This window comes from Cavia porcellus, unplaced genomic scaffold, assembly GCF_034190915.1.
Source record: "Cavia porcellus strain 051 isolate PalLab524CR breed Dunkin Hartley unplaced genomic scaffold, mCavPor4.1 scaffold_6, whole genome shotgun sequence".
Taxonomy (NCBI): domain Eukaryota; kingdom Metazoa; phylum Chordata; class Mammalia; order Rodentia; family Caviidae; genus Cavia; species Cavia porcellus.
In genome coordinates, this window is record NW_026947489.1 from 91,856,902 (window position 1) to 91,881,451 (window position 24,550).

At 57.7% G+C, this 24,550-nt stretch overlaps 3 protein-coding genes and 1 non-coding gene across 7 annotated transcripts; 2 read left to right on the forward strand and 2 right to left on the reverse strand.

Annotated features, from left to right (window-relative positions):
- The first annotated feature begins 366 nt into the window (after positions 1-366).
- On the forward strand, positions 367-3,147 carry Cisd3 (CDGSH iron sulfur domain 3). The gene is made up of 3 exons (XM_003466903.5): positions 367-694; positions 1,064-1,183; positions 2,570-3,147. Exons 1-3 carry the CDS (start codon positions 581-583, stop codon positions 2,747-2,749), a joined length of 414 nt encoding a protein of 137 aa, XP_003466951.1. The 5' UTR covers positions 367-580; the 3' UTR covers positions 2,750-3,147.
- A 1,249-nt stretch (positions 3,148-4,396) lies between these two features.
- Pcgf2 (polycomb group ring finger 2) lies at positions 4,397-13,515 on the reverse strand. Of its 4 annotated transcripts, none has more exons than XM_003466904.5 (10): positions 13,355-13,515; positions 7,667-7,815; positions 6,875-6,971; positions 6,682-6,737; positions 6,555-6,605; positions 6,354-6,462; positions 6,197-6,251; positions 6,014-6,109; positions 5,389-5,469; positions 4,397-4,957 (listed from the first exon to the last, which is right to left on the reverse strand). In XM_003466904.5, exons 2-10 carry the CDS (start codon positions 7,776-7,778, stop codon positions 4,580-4,582), a joined length of 1,035 nt encoding a protein of 344 aa, XP_003466952.2. In that variant the 5' UTR covers positions 7,779-7,815; positions 13,355-13,515; the 3' UTR covers positions 4,397-4,579. The 4 variants fall into 4 exon arrangements, with proteins under 4 accessions (XP_003466952.2, XP_005002469.2, XP_013005042.2 ...); XM_005002412.4 differs by having other exon boundaries at positions 6,014-6,112; XM_013149588.3 differs by lacking the exon at positions 13,355-13,515 and adding an exon at positions 11,890-12,027 and having other exon boundaries at positions 6,014-6,112.
- Positions 13,516-16,044: 2,529 nt separating this feature from the next.
- Positions 16,045-16,118, reverse strand: Trnan-guu (transfer RNA asparagine (anticodon GUU)). Its single transcript has one exon. It is a non-coding gene; the product is annotated as a tRNA-Asn (tRNA).
- Positions 16,119-16,785: 667 nt separating this feature from the next.
- Psmb3 (proteasome 20S subunit beta 3) lies at positions 16,786-24,197 on the forward strand. Its single transcript, XM_003466905.5, has 6 exons — positions 16,786-16,966; positions 17,250-17,434; positions 19,878-19,985; positions 22,444-22,621; positions 23,439-23,533; positions 24,087-24,197. The coding sequence occupies exons 1-6, from the start codon at positions 16,964-16,966 to the stop codon at positions 24,133-24,135; spliced, it is 618 nt and encodes a 205-aa protein (XP_003466953.2). The 5' UTR covers positions 16,786-16,963; the 3' UTR covers positions 24,136-24,197.
- Positions 24,198-24,550: the final 353 nt, after the last annotated feature.

The following is a 24,550-nucleotide window of genomic DNA, read 5'->3' on the forward strand; positions in this document are numbered from 1 at the left end:
AGACAGGCCCTGCAGAGGGGTCCCAGGGAGGCCCACTGCGCAATCCGAGCGGCCGCCGGGCTGCGGGCAGGCACCTGCTGGGTTTCCGGCCCGCCCCCTGCCTTGTGTTTCTGGCGGAGCTGCACAGCGTCTTCCGACCCGCTCCAAGTCCAGGCCCAGGCCAAGAGCCGGCGCGCCTGGGTTGGAGCGCAGTGCAGAGGGAAAGCGAGCCCGAAGCTGAGAGCCGCGGCTGCGGGCCAGGGAAACGCGACCCTGAGGCCCCGCCCTGCCGTGGGCCACGCCCATGAGCTTCCTGGCCCCGACCCGACCCAGCGCTAGCTCCGCCTCCTGGCCCTGCGCAACCCGCCCCGCCCCCACCATACCCTTCCGAAGCCCCGCCCCGCGCGCGTCCGGCGTCCCAGGGTGTGCGAACCGCCGAGCGCCTGCCGCCACCCTGGCCTAGAGCGTCCCTTTGCAGCCCTTCGCTAGCCCAGCGCTTTCGGCGCGCCAGGACGCGCCCAGTAAAGGTGCTTCTGTGACTCTCCCTCTTACCCTCCTGCTTCTCCCGAGACCCGCCAGCCGTGCGCCGCGTCCCTCTCAGATGGCCTTCCGGCGTCCTGCTAGCTCCTCCGTCTCAGTTTTTCTGTTTCCGAATAAAGTCTGCCTGCCTGCGTTGCAGAAGCTCAGCCAGAGGCGGGACATCACCTCCTGGCTGGTGAGTGGCCCCAGCGTCCCCGCCTCACGTCTCCCAGTTCCAGAGACCTCAGAAATGGGACCCGGCAGGGACAGCCCTGCCTCAGCCTGCAGCGCTGGTCTAGGGCTTGGACACCTGGGATGGACCGGGGCCCCGCGCTGGAGAGTTGGGCTTCCTTCCATCCCGCTGATGCAGGCCGCATGTGGGCAGGGACTTGAGAGGGGACAGCCGGACTCTGAACCCTGCTGCCTGTGTGGCCTCCGGTCGGTCCTTGCTCTCTGAAGTGCAGACTCCCTACGGTGTCCTAGGGGATGGCCTCACCGAGTGGCACCTGGGGACGTAGACAAGGGCACAGGCTGACCCTGAACCCTACACCCTTCCTGGCCACAGGCCCGATGGTTCCCCAAAACCCCAGCCAAGGCCGTGGTGGCCCAGAAAACACCCATCAAGGTGGAGCTGGTGTCAGGGAAAACCTACAGGTGGTGCGTGTGTGGCCGCAGCAAGAAGCAGGTAAGAGCAGAGGACTCCTCTCCTGCCTCCCCGGGGAGGCAGCTGGTCCAGGTGCCAGGGCTTGGACCCTCCTGCAGAGCAGACTCTGTCAGGCCTTTTGTCCCTCTACCTGGGCTGCCCCACCCCCACCCCGAAGGCCACCTTCTCAGCCTGCTGCCTGGCTCTTGTGACCGTGCCCACTCCAGGTTCCGAGCTCTGCGCCCTTTCTGTCCTTCTCCTGCAGAGCTCACAACTGTGTCCCTCAGCCATGTAGGCCGTGCCAGCAACCCCATTTTGCTGCTGATTGATCATAGCCTTCAGGCAGCTTTCCTGGCATCAGAGGTCGCTGGGGGAGCCAGCCAGGGATGGTTGGCAGGAGGGAGTGGCACTTGTGCCTGTGCCCCATGCCCTCTATAACAGGTTGTGAATTTTGTTTGCACACTGCTGCCCCACCCTGACTCTAGCTCTGCCCCATCTCGAGGCGTGCCCCCCTCTTCTGGACTGCCTTTCCCAGAGCCTGGCTCTGCCTGAGCTGCTTTCAGCATGGGCCAGCCAGACTGCATCCTGCAGGCACACTGCTGGAGGACATGGCCTGTCCTGGTCCTAGGCCCAGCTGTTTCTTGGAACCAAATAGAACCACTTCTAGTGCATACGGACCCCAAGTTTTTATCTGAGGGACACGGGAGATGGAAATGAATTTCAAAGATCTGCGGAGACTCACTCATTAGAAACAAGACCTGTACACACATTTCTGATCCCTGAGGCTTGTTCCATCTTGCAAATGGCCCATATGTCCTGACTAATGTTGTGAACAGTGAACCCCAACTACAGGCAAAGTATGACCTTTATTATTACCACTATTATTACTTTTATTATTTTGAGACAGATTATCGCGATGTAGTTCAGGTTGGCCTTGAATTCATCTTGTAACTCGGGCTGGCTTTGAACTTCTGGAGATCCTCCTGCCTCAGCCCCCTTAATGCTGGGATGACAGGCATGTACCATCACACATTAAATTTTTTTGTTTTTGTTTTGTTAATTCTGGGAATTGAACTCAGGACCATGTGCTTGCCAGGCAGGCACTATACCACTGAGCTACATCCCCAGACCCTGGTGAACATTAATTACTTTTTTTTTTTTTTTTAAGTTTTTTGAGGCAGGATTTCACTGTGTAGTTCAGGCTGGCCTTGAACTCTGTGATCTTCCTGCGTCAGTCTCCCAAGTGCTGGGAATACAGACTAGCAACTCCACACCTGTGTTACTTTTCTCATGACAACCTACTTCTCAAATTAAGGTGGGAGGTGACTGACTGGCCCAGGTTGCTCCTACCCCAGAGCCTGGCCTATTGGGAGGTACCTGCCACAACAGGTGGACACCACTCTGACTGCTCTCTCTCTCTCCCATCAGCCCTTCTGTGATGGCTCTCACTTCTTCCAGCACACAGGCCTGGCTCCTCTCAAGTTCAAGGCCCAGGAGACCCGTACAGTGGCCCTTTGTACCTGTAAGGCCACTCAGAGGCCCCCGTACTGCGATGGCACCCACAGGAGTGAGCGGGTGCAGAAGGCAGACGTGGGTACCCCGCTCTAAGGCACGGGCCTCAGCCTGGCCCTGGGTGGCCTTAGCTGCAGGCCTGGCAGCCATCCCTTTGTGGGAAGGAAATCATGTGCCGCTCCTAAGAAGGGACGATCCAAGAACCCATGGACCCACATCCAGCTTGTGATGAAGTGCCCGCCGTAACTGAGGTGCCAGTGTGGTCAGCCAGGAGTGGGCACCTGTTTGGTTCAGCATGCTGGGAATAACGGCATGAAATGAGCAAGGCCAAGTATGCCTGTGATCCCAGCACTCGCAGGAGGCAGGAGGATTGCCCAAGAGTTCGAGGCCAGCCTAGGCCACATAGTGAGTTCAAGGCCAATCTGAACTGCATATACCAAGGTTCTGCCTGAAAACACAACAAAACCTAAAAATAAATCAGCCACCAAAGCCCATGTGGAGTGGTCTCCTTGTGCTGTCTAGTGCCATGCACATTCAATCTCCATTCCACGTGGAGACAGGGGTGAGGAAAGATGGTGGCTTCCCTTCCCTTCTGTCCTTCAGGGCCCAAGGCAGTTGCTCCCCTTTCCTCCCTCTACTCCAAAGAAGGACGGGCTCCAGAGTATGCAGCATTTATTACAAAGTCACGGATACAAACGTCCCAGGTGGGAGGTACAGCCACAGGTCCTCCGACAGACGACAGACGGCACAGCAGACACACAGGAGCAAGCTGTGACTACCGGCTCCTTAAGACCAGCAGAGGGGTAGGCGGGGATTTGTGAGGTCCCGCCCCTTGAAGGCGGGTTACCGTTCGGAGAGGAGCCAGGCCAGGATTCCTTGGTCCCCTGCCCCTTGTGCTTCTGGACAGCTGTCAACGTCCTGACCCAGCCTCAGTAGGGACTAGGGGAGGGCTGTTGGCCTTTGGCAAGGCCTGGACTCTGTGCTTGTACCCCGCCCCCCAGGGCCGGTGCCACCTTGCTAGTGAGGGTTCAGGGCCTGGCTAGCTGCGGTGGGGGGTGCCCCCCCTCCCCCGCAATGCTAAAGTCATGCAGGGATGCCCCAGGCTGGGGACGCTGGTGGCCTCGCTCTTTTCCATGAGATCAGTGATGCACAGGTCGCTCAGCTGGGGGCAGGGAAGGGCAGAACTATTCACTCCTTGAACAAAGTTAGTGAATGACCAGGCAGGGGTGGAAGATCGCTTGCCCTCGCCATCCGCTCCTGGGAGCCGGGGACAAACTGTACTTGGGAAAGGCACTGTCTGGGTGGGGGCTGGACAGCAGCCCCAGCGGGGTGGGGGTGGGAGGAGAATGTGTGTCTAGAAAGCTCTGGGGTTCCAGGATGCTTCATCTGCCCTGGGACCCGGGTGAGGCAGCACTTTACCGAGGCCCCAGGCTTCCTCGTGTTCGTGTCCACCTCCAAGCACCCCCAAAAAGGATAGAGGAGAGCTGGGCCTGGTGCTCGACACCTGTAATCCCAGCACCTGGGAGGGAGGCAGGAGGATCACCACGAGCTCAAAACCAGCCTGGGCAACATAGTGAATTCACAGCCAGCCTGGACTACAGAGCTAGACTCTGTCTCAAAAAAGACCAAAAAAAAAAACAGTAGAGCACATTACACAGGACCCTACCTAAAAATGAACACCAATCCTCACACATACACACACATACAGTTTGGTTCTTGTGGAATTTAAGTTAATCTGGTTGGTCCATAGAAAATAAGTATGTGTATTTGGTTTTTCCTATATACATATATATATAGATAGATAGATAGATTTATTTATAAAACCCGCCTCCCAACCCTAAGGTGGGAAAAACTGGGGAGTAGAAGTGGTGGAAAACAGGGACCCAGAAAAAGTAAAGTGGAGAGGGGGCTGCCAAGGAGGGAGGGTCAAGTCAAGGGGGGCACGGGCACGCCGTTGACAGTCACCTTGCGCCCCCTGCTGGTGGAGGACGCAGTCTGCAGGCAGTTCGAGGTGCCCCCGTTGGCATTGGCGGGCCCCCCACTGGCTGTGGCAGGAGGAGTGGGGGAGGTTGGGTGGGGGCCCGGGGGCCCGTGGGAGCTGGGAGAGCCGTGGGAGGGGGTGGCAGGGCTGGGCAGGGAGGAGGACGTGGCCGGCAAGGTGGCGGGGCTGGGAGCCTTGTCGCTGGCGGACTCACACTCGGAGCCCCCGCTTGTGTTGGTGCCCTCGGATGGGGTGGGCACGGTGGGCAGCGTGAGCCGCTTGCAGGCCGGCTGGACGCGGTACTTGAGGGGGAGGGGGCCGTTCTGTGTAGACAGGGAGGAAGAGAAAGGCCGGGAAGCAGTGTCAAGGGAGCCATGCCCACAGGCTATCCAGTCCCACACCAAGCACCCACAGGAACAGTGAGAGGGGCAGATAGCAGGATGAGCCAGAGACATGGGGACACAGGAAGACCCAGGGGCAGGGTTTAGGACAGAGATTTCCAAAAATATAAGGAGAGGTGGACACAGCATTCCCTCCCTGCCAAAGTCACAGCTTTTCTAGGGTGGTTGGTTTGAGGCAGGGCCTCAAACTCACAGCAACCCTCCTGCTTCAGCCTCCCCAGGGCTGGGACTACAGGCCTGTACCACCACGCATGGTTTCAGCGCCTGTTTCTGACCAGAGATCTGGCTATGGAATGGGCCAGAGGAGCTCTCAGGGGTCTCCTTCCCGCTGCCCCACCCGCCCCGCTGCTTACCCGCCGCCAGGGGTAGATGTAGGCAATGTCCATGAGCGTATAGTACTCCTTCAGGGGCTCGTCATCATACAGCACCTCCACCTGGGGACAAAGGGGCACCTGGTCAGGGACAGGGCTCTGGAGTGTCAGGGGTCTCTGCAGGTGGCGCCTTCCCTGGGGATCTGATTCTGTCATCTCTGGCCTGACCGCTAGGTGGAAAGGAGCCCTCAAGACGCCCCCGACATGAATGCCCTACATTGCCCTTTTGTCTCCTCCTGGGAGGGGTCACCGGAATCAGGAGCATTTCCGGACCCCTACTCGCCCCAGCTGCATGGCAGAATCATCTAGGGGCATAGAGAAGCCATGGCCAGCTCCACGGCCTTGGAATTCTGATCTAATTGCTGGGAGGCCTGTGGCGCTTGGTGCCTGGAAGCTTGTTGGAAAAGCAAAATCAGCTGCCTGAGAATCTGAATCCTAAAGAGCTCCAGGGGTCAGGGCCATGTTCAAGGTTGAAAAGCCACTCTTGGAACTCCCTAGACTCCAACAGTCTCAATTTATAGTCCAGCCCAGGCTGGCCTGGAACTCACAGCAGTCCTCCTGCCTTAGCCTCCTGAGCACATCCCCATTTGCAGAAGGCTGTGCTCACCTTGTACTTGCTGGGCACGTCCATCTTGTTGCGAAGGAACTTGGCCAGGTGCATGACGGTCATGGCAGCCGGGCATCGGAGGAAGCGCACTCCAGTCTGCTGGGGGAGGGGGGCACCATGTGAGCTGTGCCCAGGCCACTCCCTCCACCCTGTCAGCCTCACCACAACAGGCCCCACACTCACCTTCTCCTTGTCCCCATCCCCATTCTCCAGGGGACTCTTCTTCTCATCCCGGTCCCTGCAGGAGGAGGGAGCAAGCTAGAGAGACCTGAAGGTGCATGGCCAGGCCCGGGATGGGGCTGTGGTGATGGAGGGGACAGGGGATGCAGCTGGGACTTGCCTGACACCCTCGTAGAACTCGATGGAGAGGCTGACGATCTCATCATTGCTCAGGGCCCCCTTGTCCTGCTCCAGGACCTCGCCACGGTCCTCATTGGAGCCGTTGGGGACTGCAGGGCAGAGCAGGGGGTTGGGCAAGGACAGGGAGGAGCCCCAGAGGCCACCCAGCTTGGTGGGGTGCAGGGGATACCTCTGCACTCACCCTCGGTCAGCGGGTACGCGGCGTAGAAGTCTCGCCGTCGCTTCATCTCATCTGCAGGGAGGGAGAGGTGAGGGGGGCCTCAGCCCGGGGTGGGGGTGCAGGGCGGAGGAGGAAGGGGGCGCGGTACCTTTAAAAAGCCCCGGGACCAATTTGTACACGATATCCTGGAGAGTCTTGTCAGATCTGGGAGAAGATCACGGGGTGTTGTCAGCCATCTGGCCCTTCTTCCTCAGACCCAGGCCTGGGCACCCCCATCTGGACTCCCCAGTGCCTCCCCACCCACAATCCATGGCCGCCCCCTCCGCCCCACCCCAGCCCACCTGATGCTCAGCAGCGGCCGGGTCTTGTGGACCTGGACATCACACATTGGGCAGTACTTGTTGGTCTCCAGGTAGCGCACAATGCACGTTTTGCAGACTAAAGGGTGTGAAAGAGAAGGGACGTGAGAGCCCCTTCCCACCCCGTGCCCAGTCCCCGCTGCACATCTGGTCTGCCTCGTTTTCCTGTCACACGGCCATGTCCAGAGGCCCCTCGTAACACAATGTTACACACTCGACTACCTGCCCCTGTCTGTACCCCCAGGGACTGTGTCTGTGTGCAGGAAATGCGCTGGGGTCTCCGGCAGCAGACCACTGGGCCCCCAGTCCTAGGGGCTCTGGTAAACACACCTCCCTGGACCCCTGACCTCTTGCAACCAAGCCTATCTTGCACCTGCATCTTGGGGGCACCTCACAGATTCAGGAGAGATCTGGATTTCTAGATTTCCACCAGGTGTAGTAGCACATGCCTTTAACCTCAGCATTCAGGAGGCTGAGGCAGGAGGATTGCTTGCTGCAAGTTCGAGGCCAGCCTGGGCTTCATAGTGAGTTCAAGGCCAGCCTGAACTACATAGCGAAACACAAAAAACTCTCCAAAAAACATAAAAAAAGGATTTTTAGGTGCGAGTTCCCAAAATGAACTATTTGGAGACACCCTCACCTACTAACTGCCCGTGCAAGCCAGCCTCCCCGAAACCTAGGGGTCTCAGGAGACACGGACCCATTTCTGCTCTCCAGGTTGGGGTGCCATGACCCAGCTTCCCTGGGCAGCGGCCCTCTCCCAGCCCAACTCACAGGAATGCAGGCATTCTACAATAGTGGTGGCGTCAATGAAGTAGCCGCCACAGAGGGCGCACATGAGGTGAGGGTTCAGCTCCGTGATTTTGATCCGTGTGGTCCGATGCATGATGCTGGGGTGGGATGGGGAGCCAGGGAGCGTCACCCTAGGAAACAGAAGCAGAAGGAGAAACTCAGAGAGCTCCTCTCCTACCTGGCCCACACCTGTGTCCAACCCTTCTCTCTGCCTGCAGGTGGCACAGAGCACCTGCAGGTGGTCCTGTGAGCATTCACTGGCTGCTAGAACCTAAGGATCCATGCAACAAGGAAAGCCAGGTGTAATGGTGGATGCCTGTAAACCTGAGGAGGCAGAGGCAGGAGGATCTCTGTGAGTTAAGAGGCCAGCCTGGATAACACAGCAAGGCCCTGCCCCAAAAAACAAACAAAGGGAAAAAACAAACCCCAAAACATTTGAGCAAGAGTTATGCAGAAACAGCAGAGAAGGCTGAAGCCTCATCAAAAGAAAACTACCCACCTCTCTAGCGGATGTGGGAGGCAGACACTTAACTGAGTAGTTTTTCTTTTTCTTTTTTTTGGTTCAATCTCCTGATTGAACGAGGGGCCTTGCACACGTCAAGCAGCTGCTCTGCCCCTGAGCCAGCCCCTGGGTGGAGTTCTTTTTAAACTTGCCCCATCCCAATCCACATCAAGTGGCCTAAAGTCAAGGAGTGCTAAGAGCCAGGGAGGAGAAACCTTGTATCCCCAGGATTCTCCTTCCCAGCCAGGGAGGAGAAACTACTCCCACTCCCCTACCTCCCACCCCACCGTCAGCTACGGGGCTCCTCTGTCCCTCTGCTCCAGGAAGCCTCCCTGGAACACACGGACCAGGGCCGCCCTAAGTTTGAGGTGACACCCATCACTTCCTTGTCCAGCCCTGAAGTTTCAAGGTCAGGCGGATCCCTGTAAGGCACTGGGCGCTGACTGCTTGGCTCCCAAGCCTAGCACTCAGGTGGGGCAGGGAGGACACCGCTTCCAGGCCCCGGGCTCCGAACACTCAGCTCTAGCTCTGCCCCAGCAGTCCAGGAGCCCAGGCAAAGGACCACTAGTGCACGGGAACCCCTCCTCCTGTGCCCCGAGACTGCCCATGCGGCAGTGACCACAAGTGCACCTGTCCCCAGGCCTCCCTTCTGTCCACATACAGGAATTTCCCCACGGGGACACTGCCACCATCTCCCACCCCGGGGACCTGAGTGCTACCTGTCCCCAGCTTGTCCAAGCACCCAGCCAGGCAGGAAGGGTCAGGAGGTCAACCCAGGGTGGCCTGCGGACAGATCCAACCTGTGGCCAGGCAGCCAGGCTGCCTTTCCTTGCTCTTTCCCAGCAGGGCCGCCCAGGGTGGGGCCTGGGGAGATGGCCAGGCCCCAGTGGTCCCTTCCCCGCTTGCTCACGCCCTTCTCTTTTCCAGAAAGATTTCTAAAGCCACAGTGCTGAGCTTTGGAAGACATGAAATTCACAGCCAGGATCAGCAGTTTCTATAGAGACCCCAGGATGAGCCTGGCCTGGTCCCAAACAGCCAGCAGAGGCCCAGGGCACCTGGCCAGAGCCGGAGAGGATGGAGAGACACTAAAGCACAGGCAGAGCGACAGAGGGGAACCAGGGGATCCAGAGGCAGCCCAGGAACTGGCAGGCATGGCTTGAGCAAAAGTTGGGGGGACTCCAGCCCCACTCAGGGTGGCTTCAGCCAGCCCTCCCTGCACAGGTCCCCTGCACAATTACACAGGAGGCTACTGGCTACTCCACTGTTTGGGCGTTTCCATAGTAACCCTGTCCCTGGCAAGACGCCCAAATATTATCACAACCCTCCGGCAGACAGAACAACCTCAGGCACCAGGACTTCGTGCAGGGCTGTCCTCAGGCCATGGAGACACTGAGCATGGCCAGGTGGCCTGCGTGTCTTGTGTCCAGATGTGTCCGCAGGACACACGTGAAAGACGTACAGTGGGGGTCCAGGCTGCTGGAACAAGCCTTCAAACACCCACCCACACACACACACACACACATGCATGCGTATGCACACACACACACACACTCGCATGCATGCCCAAGCACGCAGGCTCTTCACACCGCCTTAGCTGCCTCATTCACAAACTTGCCGTGTTTGCAAAACACTGAGGCCCACACAGGTGCCCCCATGGCCAGTGGCAGCACCCCTCACCCTCTTTTTCCTGTGAGGATTCCGACTGGCCACCTCCAGAGCCCTGCAGACCAAAGGGCCCAGTGCGATGAGTGCTGCGGCCTCCTCCTGTTCCCCTTCCCATCCCAGGAGACCTGGGAAGGCCACTTTAGCAGCAGGGGTGGGGTGGGGGAAGCACTGATTGGCCTCTCACCTGGTTGCCATGGTTACCCTTGAGGCCAGCCAGCTTGAGAGTGAGGGTAAACAGCAGCGGCTTCCCCAGAGCATCCCTTTCCCGGAGACCACAGAAGGGCAGGTGGCAGATATCCTTTGAAAGTGACCTCGGGAAGTGCTGGGGTTCTTTTTTTTTGGGGGGGGGGTTCTGGAATTGAACCCAGGGATGCACTGAGCTGCATCCCAAGCCCTTTAAAAAAAAACAACCGAGGGCCACAGGGTCCAGCTAAGATGCTGTCACCCAACTGGGCTTGAACTTTCGATCCTCCTGCCTCAGGCTCCTAGAGCACTGGGATAACGAGTGTGTAACAGCTCCGGGAATTAACAAACCTGTTCCAACTACATCCACAGAGGGTTCTAATTTCTTTTTTTTAGTCGGGGTCTCACTATGTAGTCCAGGATAGCGTCAGACTCACAGTGATCCTTCTGCCTCAGCTTCCCAAGTACTGGGATTGCAGGTGTGCGCTCCCACATCTGCTACCAGGCAGGGTTCTAGATTCCATCTATCTTCCAGCACTTGGCACAGCCTCTGCCCCAGCTGGGGTCCAGAGCCCTCACTATCTTCTGCCCCCCATGTATGCCACAAACTCCTTGGTGGCCCGGTGGGAAAGCTAGCAACACCCAATCTCGACTCTGCTCAGGCTCCTCTAAGGCCTCCACAGAGCTCCGGCACTGCACCAGCTACTTCCTCGTAGCCACTGGTCCCCAAAGAGGCCTCTCCCGTCAGTTGCCTCACTGTCCCCTGGATGCCAAGTACTGCCCACTCAGCCTGCCTTCCCCCACTCAACTGCTAGTCTCTGGGTGTTTGTTTGTTTGAATTTTTTATTTTTATTTTTTTTAGTCTCTGGGTCTTGGAAGGGTCCCTCAAGGTCATACTCAGATGACAGCAGAGATGGACTCGACCTTAGAAAGCGTGATTTGTCTAAAGCCACACTGAGAAGCAGTGCAGTCCTGGGAAATACTACCTGCCTCTTGCTCGGGTGCTTTTCCCAGTCGACCACCAGGAGCAGGACTCCACGGGCCATCTAACCCACAGGTGGTCTCCTGGTGAGCAGGAGACCATGAGGGGAACCTCCAGGGGCCCAAAGGAGGAAGAGAGGACAGCTGAGGCAGGGGGAGGTCAGCACTGTGCTCAGACCTGCTCCAAACCTCTGCCCACTTTGTGGCTCCAGGACACCAGAACTCTCTCAATTTTCTCTGATCTTTTTTTTCCTCAGTACTGGGCATTGAACCCAGGGCCTTCACGCTGAGCCATATCCCCAGCCCCTTTTTAAAAAAATTCTGAGACAGATTCTCACTAAACACTAAGTCACTCAGGCGAGGCTCACACCTGCAATCCTCCTGCCTCAGCCTCCAGGACTGCAGGGATTACAGCCATCAGGCATTTCCTTAATCATCAACAATGGCACAGGGCTCTGCTTCCTTGTCTGTGTCCCCCACCAAAAAAAAATAAAAGAAAAAAAACAGACAAAAAGGCCTCAGGCTTCCTTCTGAACTTTACCCTCCCTTTCCTTTCCTATCTCTTGGCAACCCTAAGATCAAAGAGGAAACCCCAAAATCCACACACAAGAGCAACAAATTGCCGGGCACGCCCCCTTCATCTCTCACACTCCCAACACAAGGCCAAGCAGACTCAAACACACACACACACACACACACACACACACACACACACACACACACACGCTCAGCCTACCCTGACAGCCCTGCTTGAAACTGGCCTGGCACACACCTTCCTTTTGTGCGTCCCAGGTCCTCCTGAGGTAAATTAGAACCTTTGGCTTCCGGCAACAAAGGCAGCTCTGGGGCCACCTCCTCTGGGACGAGTACTGACCTGCACAAAGATGCAACCTCTTCCTGTTCTGGCTCTCATGCCGTTCCCATGGCAACGGTTCCATCAACCAAGCTCTCTCTGGGAGGCCCGGCAACAGCGTGCCCCTTCCTGCCCACCTCCCGAGACTTCAACTTGAACCAACCGCACCAGGAGGGACACTGGCCCAGGAGGGACACTGGCCGGCTCCAAAGGTATGTCTCCTGCCTCTTTCCAAACACACTTCCAAGGCCTCAAGCCCCAACCTCAAACCAGGGGATCCCCTGGGACCACCTCCCCCTACCCCAAAGAAGAAGCTCTAACAGAGCTGGCTTTTATACTCCTTCTCCCTGTACCGCAGTAATAACACCTCGCAGGCCAGGCGGAGGGAGGGCCGGAGGGAGGGCCGAAGGGGAGTTCCAGGAACAGCGCGAACTGTGAGGCCACAGCAGGAGGCCCGTCCCCGGCCAGAGGAGCCCCAGAGAGACTGAGGCAGCGTTGGGGGGGGGGGTGAGCAAGGGCGGTGGGAGACAAAGACCCCAGGAAAGCTAGGGGCGTACCCCTGTAAAATCTGTAGGCAAAACATCCTCCCGGACCCGGAGCCTCCAGCCCACCTCCCCACCTCCCGGACAGGAGGAATTCCGGGCCGACGCGGGCAGGAGAGGAGGGCACGCGCCCGAGCCGGAGGGGTCGGGGTCCCAGGCCCTGGGGCTAGTATCAGGGTTACCTAGGAGGGAAGCCGGGGACAGTTGATCCCCTCGGTCCCCCAATGTGACGGGAACACCACAATAATCTCCCCAGGAGTCCAGGTCAAGGATCGGGACCCCTCCTCCCCCTGATCCGCCGCCCGAGCTTCTCTCCCTGGAGCCAAACTTTTGGCGAGGCCTCTGGAAAGGGTCGGGGCGCCCTACATGGGGACCCAGGAAAGGGAGCCCTGGGGGGGGCGTCCCGAGGAGGGGACCGCGGCGGGGAAGGGCGCCCTCCTCCGGCCTCACGGCCACCAGAAAGTCCCGTCCCCTGGCTCCCGGCCGCAAGTCCGCGCGTGTCCGCGACGCCGCTGTGCCCACGGGAGAGGAGCCCCCGCCCAGACCTTCTGGGGTCATCGACTGAAGCCAGGGGGCGCCCGGGCTCGCGGGGGAGGCGCGCAAGGCCGAGGGCCAACCCCAGCGCGACCCGGGAGCCCTCCAAGACCCTCCTCTCGCCACCTGGGGCGCCAGGTCTCCCCCGGGGCCGCCGCACAAAGAGGCGGTGGTCGGGGGCGACGCGAGCCGCGGGGAGGGGGAGTCCGCTGCGGCCATCTTGGAAGGGAGGCAAGGGAAGGGGACAGAGAGGGGCGCGGGAAGGCGTGGGCCCGGGGCGCAGGCGGGGGGGGGCGGGCGGGGGACCCGGGCTGCGCTCCCGCGGGGACCTCGGCAGCGGGGCGGCCCTGCGCGGCGTCTCCAGCCCGGACGGCCAGCGCGGGAGCCGAGGAGGACGCGGGTCCCCTTACCTGGGCTCAGGGTCCGGCGGGTCCCGGAGAGGGGGATGGGAGGGAGGGAGGGAATAAGGGGGAGGGGGCCGCGGCCGCGTCGCTCGCCGGGCGCGGGAGGGGAACAGCCCGCGGCCAGAAAGGAGTTTGCGAGCGCCGCGGGGTGGGAGGGAGAGGGGCGGGGAGGGGACGGGGGAGGAGGGCCCGGCGTGGGGGGACAAAATGGCTTTTTTCCTCCAGACGCGAGTCGCCCCGCCCACCCCTCACCCACGTGACCTCATTCCTTCGGGGTGTTTGCAGCGAGCGGCAGAGGAGGGGGAGAGGCCGGCGCGCGCGGTTCCCCTCGCCGTACTTGGGGTCCCCAAATAAGGAAAAGCCCCCTGTTTCACAGACGGCCCCCTGGACCTGAAGGGGTAGATCCCGTCCTGTGATTTCTGCAAGACGAGTCCCCCTTTCCCCCCAAACGCGCCCTCTCTGACCCTGCGATCCCCACCTTAACTGGAAAATGGGGCGCCTGGAAAATGGTGAATGAGGACGGGGCGGAAATGGGGTTCGCAGCCGCCCTGCCTCGTCCTCTCCAAAGGGCGCCAACCGCGGGGCGGGTGGTACCCGTCCACTCTGGAGGACCCTCTGTGAATCACGACCTGCGGCTGTGGGCACGGGTGGCAGAAATGCAGAGTGCAGAGCCTCGCGCGTGGGGTGCGGCGTGGGCTTGAGGGGCCCGGGGCGGGGACCCCGGCTGGAGCCGGGAGTGGGCTGCGATGATTGGCAGGATGGAGGGGACAGGGAGATGGGGCGCCGGCTCGACAGTGGCCCGCGCTTTCCTGGCCTCGCGCTGGTTCCTGTACTTTGCGTCCTTCACCCCCCTCGCGGCCTCCGCCCGGCGCCGCACTACATCCCCTGAGGGTCTGGTCCGAGGGCCAAGAAGAGCATGGGGGTGGGGAGTCGGCGCCCAGAAGGCGAATCGATGCTGCTTGGGCTGTGAGGTTGTTCGATCCGCCCATTCGTGTGCACCAGGTATGAGGGACGGCCACCATGACTCGCTGTTAAGAGCTCGACCACCTGGCCACAAGTGCCACGGACGCCCTGCGAGGGTTGGCTCAACTTAGGACTCACTTCGGTACCGAGCTCTAGCGCCTCTTCCCTTCCCCGTTCCCGAACCGCAGCTTTCATTGGCGAGTGACCCCGGCTGAGCCCGGCTGGGCCAGATTCTTGCCGGGAGAGAGTAGTCCCCAACCGGCTGGAGAGGCTTCGGGAGCATGCAACCACCTGCTTCCCTGTCCCTCCCAAAGGGCAAAGGCTCCAGTGGATTGGGGGCCCTTAGCCGGGACATGCCCACTGCCCAGGGGGAGGCAAGCTTGTCGCAGGCATCTCGACAGCGAAGACCTCCCTGGTTCAAAGAGGGCATGTGGGGACTCCAGTCTGCCACTCCAAACCTATCTCAAGCCCACCCATGATCGCACGGATACTCAGGACGACCCCTCAGAGCTGATAGAAAGGACAGTGTCAGCCCATTTATCCTGGAGGGCAACACTCACTCATTGCCCCCGGACACTTCATGAGCGACAGAGCAACACACTGGAGAACATAGTGAACCCCACTACCCCTAAAACTCCAATTTAAGTCTTTCTCTCCCCAGCCCAGGCCTTTGTAAAGTATCAGGACCTTAGACTCAGCCCTTCCCACACCTGAAGTTCCCTGGTTTCCCAGTTTTTATGCTACAAACTGCAATGGGCCAGTGTCAAATACTGCAGTTAGCATACAGTCCCTCGAAGGCCGGTGAAGGCCCTGCAGGGCATGTGCGCTCAGAAGGGGTGCCTGGGCGCTGGCGGGCGCCCCACCAGAGGCCTCCTTGGAACCCTGCAGAGCACTGATTCCCAGTTTTGTTGTCTCCTGAGGTTCCCTGGGCCTCACTTCTGCAGGCACAAGGAGAACTTGGGTTTCCCAGGTGACAGCCATTGACAGAGTCGCTGTGTGCCACCGCTTAGTGGCAGTATCTAGGCAGGTTCTCTCCCCCCCCCCCAGCACAAACTATGGGTTAGCATTTGCATAAATCCCTTTATAAAATGGTGCCGATGGTGCTTTCCTGAGACCTTTACCTTGGTGTCCTTTACAGCTCTCCTGTCCCCCAAAACAATGTCCTTTGTTAGTCTGTTTCCCCACCCTCCTCTCGCACAGGGAAATGTGTACCTATTGTCTTCCTGGTTTCCTTTCTAGCGCCTGTGTGCAATCATTTCCCACCATCTTCTCGGGGTCTCCTCCCACCTCCCTACCCATTTCTCTGTGGCTGCCCCTCTTTCTCTGTAAATCACAGCTTAGCCCTTCTCATTTCTGTCGCATCTCTCCTTCGTCTCTTTCTCTCTTTTCCACTTTCCTTCCTTCCAGATGTGACATTTCGAGTCTGCAGAGGGAGACAATAAGGAAGTATCAACCTCTGCTGGAAACTTATTCTTAATCCAACGAAAAATGTACCATGAAATGAATCGCACTGGCAGACAAAAACCTCTGTCCTGGGTTTTGGAATTCAGAGCTGGAGCGGAATAGTTGGATGCACGGGAGAAACGATCGCGTAGTTGACAGCAACTATTTCCAAGACAATTACAAACCTTACGATTTACTGTAGAAAACATGTCGCTGCTACCATTTCACTATGAAATGCTCAGTGGTTGTGATTTAAAAATAGGCCCAAATCTCTTGGAGAGAAAACATAGCGTCCCTGGGTGGGCTCGAACCACCAACCTTTCGGTTAACAGCCGAACGCGCTAACCGATTGCGCCACAGAGACTGTGGTGACTGCTGGGGTAGCAGTGAGGCGAGTCAATAGGAGGGAGGCGGACCTGGCACGGGGCAGAAACCACAGCTGCGAAATCCGGCGAAAGTAATCAGACTCGTGGAGCCGAGCGCAGGCTGCAGGGACTCTGCGTCTCCTATTCTCGGGGTGCACTTTACATGTGGAGAGGGCCGGAATGTCCTTTGTGGGATGATCTAAAATTCGGGGTTACATTAAATCGACTTGTAGGCGGCTCCCCAAAGCAGAACTCCCCCTGACTTCCCCCTTTGCAACCGGACCCTCGAAGCCACCGGGCACCCGCGCCGCCTTCCCTTCCCCCTCGCAGTATCGTCCAGTTTTACTGATGGGCGCCTCCCACAGAGCCGGCCAGTGAATAACCGAGCCTGGAAAGCGCCTGGTTCCCTGGAGCCGTATGGCTTTCTGGAATGAATGGAGCAAGGAGTATGACTAAGAGGCCCAGGGAAGCACACTGACAAGTGTCTACTCTGACCGCGCGGCCCCCAGCCCGGCTCCGCCAGCCCACGTGCATGTCGGCCCCGCCCCCAGCACGGCGTCCGGAGGCCAAGTCCGCCGCGATCCCGGCATGCAAGCCGCTTCGGGCTCTTCCGCACTCTAGTGACTGTTCACTTTCCACTTTCCCCGCCTGCGTTTTGGCTTCTCAACCAAACTGCCCGGAACAGTTAACCGACGGGATGTACAGCCAATAGAAATCCGAGTTAGCCTTGACGAGTAGGCTGATCAGCCAATGGAATCAAAGCAACGAGAGTCCGAGCAGTGAAACCTGGGATCCGAGTAGTGGGATTGCAGAGGAGGACTGAGGGCTCTAGTCGACAGCAATCATGGTGAGATGGAATAAAGAAGGGGGACAGTGGGCAGGAGTGCAGCCCCAGGGAGGGGGTACGGGCAGGCTAGAGGGGTGGAGAGGGTTTGGCGGTCGACAGGAGAGGCTTCAGTTCGAAAGGAGCGGACCGCGGGGAGGACCAGGAGTGAGGCTCCAGGCTGCTACGCGGAGCCCATTTCAGAGCTGGAGATCGGGGCGTTCAGGAGCCCCCAGAATGAAGAGCGGGGCGCGCAGGAGCAGCCGTTGGCCCCTGGCGCTGAGTCTTCCCCACTTTGTGTGCCCAGTCTATTATGTCCTATAACGGAGGGGCCGTCATGGCCATGAAGGGGAAAAACTGCGTGGCCATCGCCGCGGACAAGCGCTTCGGGATCCAGGCGCAGATGGTGACCACGGACTTCCAGAAGATCTTCCCCATGGGGGATCGGCTGTACATCGGCCTGGCCGGGCTTGCTACGGACGTCCAGACAGTGTAAGTGCCAAGGGTTGCCTTCCACGCACAGGCGTCTGTTGGGCCAGCCTTGCCTGGCACTTGACCCCTCCCCCCTGGGTCGTACCCACCTACTGGACACTGCCCATGAGTCTGAGCCTGCTACATGCATTCTCAGCGTCACCAGGTTGCTGTCCCACTTTATAGACGGAGAAACTGAGAGTCTTGGTCAGCATCATGACCAAGATGCCAGCTGATGAGTGTTGACCCGGACCAGTGCATTTCTCCCTCCTGCTGTCTGTGCTCGTCCCTAAAGGACTTCGGGTCTAGTTGGCAGGCAAACCAGGGACACAGAAAGGAGACCAGCTTGTAAAGAGGTGGTGCTCACTGACCCCCAGCTCAGCTGTCTGCTCAACAGTGGTCCTGTGGTGGGAGGGGGGGGTCTGTTGATGAAGCAGGTGGTTGTCTGAGTCCTAAGTGTGGAGGTAATGGTCCCGGAAGTGGTGGTCAGAAAGCAAGGATTTTTTTGTTTCTGTTTTTCTGGTACTGGAAATTGAACCCAGGGTCTTCACACTGAGCTACATTCTCAGTGGCCCCTGCCCCATCCCTGTTGAGACAGGGTTTCCTTCATAAGTTGCCCTTGCTAGCCTGGAACTTGAGAACCTCCTGCTTTAGCCTCCCAGAGTGCTGGGAGACCTGTGCCACTATGCCTGGCTGGAAGGGATTTCTGAGCACTGTTACTGAGCAGCTTTGATACTGGGGATGGGGCGGAAGAAGGACTCACTCACTGAGGTGGAGACCTGTGTCTTTTTTCCTCCTGGTGCTGCAGATAGGACCCAGGGCATCTTGAATGCTAGGCTTTTCCTCTCCCACTGAGCTACTCGCAGGCTCAGGATCTTTTTTGTTGCATGCAGTCAGCCCTTTGTGTGCAAAGGTTCTATGTCCTCGATTCAACCAACCTTGCTGGAAAATACTCATTCAGGGAGCCTGGTGTGAGAATGCACACCTGGAATCCCAGCACTTGGGAGGCTGAGGCAGGAGAAGCGCCCTGAGTTTGAGGGCAGCCTATAATACCTACTGAGTTCAAGGCCTGTGATAGAGCTCAGAGGCACAGCACTTGCCTGGCAAGCATGAGGTCGTGAGTTCAATTCCTGGTACCAAAAAATAAAAAGAAATGCCTAGTGAGTTCAAGGCCAGCCTGGACTACACTATGAGGCTCTGTCTCAAAAAACAAATAGACAAAATTCCAAGGGGCTGGGGCTGTTGCTTGGTGGTAGAGTATGCACTTGGCATGTGGAGGGCTCTGGGTTCAGTGCCAGCAACTGGGCAAAAAAACAGAAGAAGGGGAAAAAATTTAAACAAAAATAGAAGGGAAGGAAAACTATGCTGGGAAAATTCCCTGCTGAGTGGTGGGATTACAGGCATCGTGGCACCGTGTGACTTAGATGTTGATGACCCTAATTTTGAGGGGAGAAGGCGTCTTACCAGGTGAGGGGGGCTTGAGGGTACATCTCAGGGCTGGGAGGTACTGAGGGGCACAGTGTGGGGGCGGGCTAAGAAGTCATGTTTCAGGAGCTGGACCTCCTTTTCAACAGTGGAGGTGGAAGAGAAGTTGGAAGAGAGGAGAAGACTAGGCTAGGACCTTAAGACGGACGGTGTGGTCACAGGAAGGTGGTGGTCTCCGGAGCACCAATTCTTCCAGCAGTTCATAAAAAGCTGCGCCCGGCACCGCAGTGCACACCTACAATCCCTGCACTCTGGGAGGCTGAGACAGGAGGATTGCCACAAGTTTGAGGCCAGCCTGGGCTACCTAAGTGAGCTCTCTGCTACCTAGCAAGTACCAAGTCTCAAAGAAAAAAGAAAAAGAAAAGGCCAAGCAGCCTCTAAGGGGCGGGAGTCTGCCGGGAAGTATTCTATGATTTCCTGTGAAGTCAGGGACAGAATTTCCCAAGTCAGGACCTAGCTCACCCTGTCTCCTGTCCTGCCACAGGTGGGAACACCACCCTCTGTCCCTTGCCACGGTCCCCACATGCCCTGCCTTTCCTTTTTTTTCTTTGATACCGGGGATCAAAGAAGCCCCACACCATCCCGCCTTTTCTTTAAGGGCCTTTTTTTTTTTTTTCCTCTTGAGACAGGGTCTCGCTCTGCAGTTCAGGCTGGCCTTGAGCTCACTTTGTAGCCCAGGCTGGTCTCTCTCAAACTTGCAATGATCCTCCTGCCTCAGCCTCCCAAGTGCTGGGCTGACAGGTGTACACTACCACGCCCAGCTCTTTAAGGGACTTTTTTCACTGCCTTGCTTCCTGCGGACAGCAAGCACTCATTTCCCTGGGCCTCAGTTTCCTTGGCTGGAAGAGGACGCCGGAGTCATCCCTAGGGCTGTGCTGTGTCTCCCGGAGGCCTTGTCCCAGCCTGGCAGGCCTCGACATCTGGTGGCTGTGAGGTGGCCCCGGCTAGGGGCAGGTGACTTCCTTCCTTCCCCCCTTAGTGCTCAGCGCCTCAAGTTCCGGCTGAACCTGTATGAGCTGAAGGAAGGGCGGCAGATCAAGCCCTACACCCTTATGAGCATGGTGGCCAACCTGCTATACGAGAGGCGGTAAGTGGGGTGCGGCCCGGGACCCAGGGTCACAGCATGGGGGTGCAGGGGACCCTCAAGGGCATTCCTCCTCCTCTTCCTTGTTCTTATTTGTGAGGCTGTCTCTTCTCCGGGTGTGACAACCAAATAGGCCAAAAGTGACTTAACTAAAAAAAGGCAGGGGCCACCTCATTAATGGACCTGTCATCCTCGCTACTCAGGAGGCTGAGGCAGGAGGATCCCAAGTTCAAGCCTGGGAGACCTTGACTCAAAATAAAAGGGCTTGAAGTGTAGGTCAGTAATACAGTGCTTGCCCAGCATGCATGGCACCCTGGGTCCATCCTTAGAACCACAAAAAGAGAAACCTAGAAGGCACCGAATGCAAATAGCAGTGAACTTGCTTCTTGCCCCACCAAGGAATGTTTGGGGGCCCGGGACCAGAGCCACCCCAGCACCCCTCGCAGCACCACGTTTGCCACACAAAGGGGCCTCAGAGGAGGTTGGCTGTGTCAGGACAATTCAGTGCCGAACCAAATGGAACTGAAGGTACCCTGGGACCCTTCACCCCTTCCTGGCAAAACAGCTAGGTGGCCAGGGTACCAGTGGAGCTTTTTCTTTTTAACTTTCAAGTTTAAAATAATTTTAGACTTCATAGAAAGGTCATATGCTGAGCATGATAGTGCATACCTGTAACCCCAGCACTTGGATAGCTGAGGCAGGAGAGAGTCTTTGCAAGTTCAAGGCCAGCCTGGGCTACATAGGGAGACTCTGTCCTGAAAAGAAAAAGAAAAAGGTCATATACTTTAGCTTTCAAAATTGTTACCTAGTCCCGTAGCTGGTGTAGTTTTTTCTCTTTGGTTCTTCTGGCTATCTTAGAGACCCTAGGGCTTTCATACTAAACTATATCCCCAGGACTTTTTTTTTTTTGGTCTTTTTGACACAGGATCTCACCATGCAGTTCAGGCTGACCATGTGCTCACTTTGTAGCACAGGTTGATCTTGAACTTGCAATGATCCTCCTGCCTCAGCCTCCTGAGGACTGGGATTGCAGGTGTGCACCATCACGCCCAGCCCCAACCCTTTTTTCTTTCTTTTTCTTTTTTTTTTTTTTTTTTTTTTTTTGGTCTTTTTCCTTTTTATCGGTACCAGGGATCAAATTCACGACCGCCTGCTTGCAAGGCAGGTGCTTATGCCGCTGAGCTAAACCCCCAGCCCCTTTTTTCTTAATATATTTATTCAGTGACGGTGTGACTAAGTTTCCTGGATGGAACTTGAACTAGCAATCCCCTACCAGCTTCCCAGAGTCCTGGGATCATAAGTGTGTGCCACTGTGCCCAGCCTACATTACTGTTTACACAGCTAATTCTGAAGGTTTTGCCCTTAGAGAGTTCCGCAGGCTGACAAGCTGGGGTGACACCCATGTCAGGTGGAGGCTGCCACTGCTAGTTACTGAGTACTTCATACCCGAAGACCCCTGAGACAGCTTCTTAGCACTGTGTCTAGAGCAAGTTTGCAGTGAGCGGCCGTCTGCCTCAGTGGACATGGCATTAACTCAGCTCCACTAAAATCTCTCCTCGCCTTGCCTGCCAGGAGGCTCAGAACAAAACTTAAGTGTGAGCGTCTTCTCTGTTAACTTTAGTTTTTGTTTTTTAGTACTTTTCCTACAAACAGCCTCAGTTGCTCCCTAAAGGAGTGGAGGTTTCCACTGAGATCCACACTTACTGTAATGGATCCAGGAAGGAAACAGACAGATGTGCATCATGCATTCCAGTTCCTGATGCGTGATCTCTGGTTCTGGGAACACAATCTGTAGGATAAAACAGTAGGGCTGTGTGTGTGTGTGTGTGTGTGTGTGTGTGTGTCTGTCTGTCTGTCTGTCTGTCTGTCTGTCTAGGACTAGTCATTTCTGATCAGTGATTAAAAAAGAGGTTTTGTTACTAACCTTTGTAACTACAAAGCTTCTGCACTTGACCTGAACTCAGAATAAAAACACGAAAGGAGCAGAGGTGCAAATGTAGAAACAACTGCATGGCGGTGGACGGCGGGGAAGGAGGAGGAGGTGAGCTGCAGAGAAAAGATGAGCCAGCCGGGGCTGTGGATATAGCTCTGCCACAAGTGCCTGCCTGGCAAATGCAAGGTCTTGAGTTTGATTCGTGGCACATTAAAAAAGAAAGAAAGGAAAGAAAAAAAGATGACCCAGAGCCGGGCGTGGTGGCTCACGCCTGTAATCCCAGCACTCGGGAGGCTGAGGCAGGAGGATCACTGTGAGTTTGAGACCAGCCTGGGCTACAAAGTGAGTTTAAGGCCAGTCTGAATTGCATAGTGAGACCCTGTCTCAAAAAGACAAAAAAAAAAGAAAAAAGATGACCCAACCCTGGAACTCTCTGTGGGCTAACGGCTGCCCAGGGAAGGTTCCTGAACAGCTGGGTGGCCCGGGCAATGCTTACCTCTGCTTTCTCTCTCTGCCTGGACCCTGCAGGTTCGGCCCCTACTACACAGAACCGGTCATCGCTGGGCTGGACCCCAAGACCTTCCAGCCCTTCATCTGCTCCCTAGACCTCATCGGTTGCCCCATGGTGACCGACGACTTTGTCGTCAGCGGCACCTGTGCGGAGCAGATGTACGGGATGTGCGAGTCTCTGTGGGAGCCCAACATGGTGAGCGCTGACATGGGGCGACAGTGGGGCGCCCGCCCGGGCAGGGACTTCCTGCAGCCTGGGCTGGCCCTGAGTCCCGTGTCCGTCAGAGCATGACAGCATGGCTGTGCCGCCGGGGTCTGGGCTGGAATCCTGGCTGGTGAGACTCACTGTACCTCCCGTGCCACTGTCACCTCAACTGGGGCAGGTGGCTGCCCGTGCAGGCCAGCGCTGCAGGGTACAGTGCTGAGAGGGAGGAAGAGCAGCTCTGCTTGGTGACACCAGGGGGTGGTATGGGGCTCCACAAGACTGGGCACAGCGTGGGGTGAGACCTCAGCCACCCCAGGGACTCAGAGGCTGGCAGGGCAGCCGGTGACTGGCTGTTGTCACCTGCAGGAGCAATGAGACCCTGGGGCAGTGGCAGTGGGGACAGGAGGGTGGCCAGAGTCAGACAACGCGGTCCCTTAAGCCCCAGTGCAGGAGGCAGAAGTCCAGGCACCAAGTGTCCTGGTCAGCCACAGAGGTGGCAGCAGGGGCAGGTGTGGGGACCCTGCTCAGGTAGGGCGAGGTTTTGGGTGCCTGAGCCCCCCAGGGACTCCGCCGGGCAGAGGCTCTATGAGGGACATGCTGAGCTCTATGGAAGGACTCCATTCTCACCCCGAGGCGTGCTGCTCGCTAGCAGGGAAGATGCAGGCTGGAACCCTTCACCTGGTCCTGTTCATTCCGAGGAGGTGGCCCTGCATGAGTGCAGCCTGTGGGAACTGTCCCTGGCACCTGGCACCAGGGCCAGGGCTTGGGGCGCCCCAAGCGGGCTCTGCAAGGCTGTGCCGTGTTGCAGGACCCCGAGCATCTGTTTGAGACCATCTCCCAAGCCATGCTCAACGCCGTGGACCGCGATGCTGTGTCAGGCATGGGGGTCATCGTCCACGTCATGTGAGTAGAGAGGTGATAGGGACCCTGCCGAGGCCCTCCAGGCTGTCGGGTAACCCTCCGGCCCTCGCCTCCCCCCCTTGCCCAGGCCCTCCACTGCACTCCCAGCTTGCTGCACTGGGCTCTAGGGACCAACTCTCACCCCGCCCAGCCCTCTGACGGCTGGGGCTGTCACTGGGAACCTGACTACAGGAACAGGTGCCCTCCCGGCTGCTTCCCCCCACCCCAGTCAGCATCTGAGCCTTTTCCTCCTGACACCTGCTTACCACGAAGAGCACAGCTGGCCACACAAGTGCCCCCGTGTTCCTGGGGTGACACGCGTGTAAACACATACACACCCTGAGCTGGCTGTGGAGCCTCAGCCTGGCAGCTCCTTTCCTTCTTGGGATGCATTTTGGTCCAGTTCTGAGCCACTGTCCGAGAGAGGCTCCCCTGGATGGCCACTGACAGGACAGGCGGCATGGTACCCTCCGTGGGGTGCGGCACCCAGGGCTGTGGAGGGAGGCTGGGGTGCAGTGGCTGTCTCAATGGCCCCTGTGATTTTCTTCCTCTGCAGTGAGAAGGACAAGATAACCACCAGGACCCTGAAGGCCCGGATGGACTAGCGTTGTTCTAGAAACTTTTTTTTTTTTTTTTTTTTTTTAAATAAAGTAGCCTTTGATTCCTGCTTTGTTGTCTTTGATCTTCCACAGCTCTCTCCCTCCGGTGGGTACAAAGACCTTGGCTTCCTGTTCTTCTCTCGCTGCCCTGGGCTGCACCAGGGCCCACGTCCACTCCCCGATGAGCCAAGCCCAGCATGGCCAGAGGCTTATTTAGGGGTGGGGGACCAAGCCACTCCTTCCAGGCCACCTGAGGGCAGGACAGGCGGGTGGCAGCCTCAGCACCAAGCCCAGCCTCTGCCCCTAGGCTGTGGGGAAACCGAGGCTCAGCCGCCATCCCTCAGCTGGTATCCAGCCGGTGCTTCCTGACCTTGCAGGGGTCTCCCCACTGTTAGTCCCCCAGTGAGCTGGCAACCTCAGT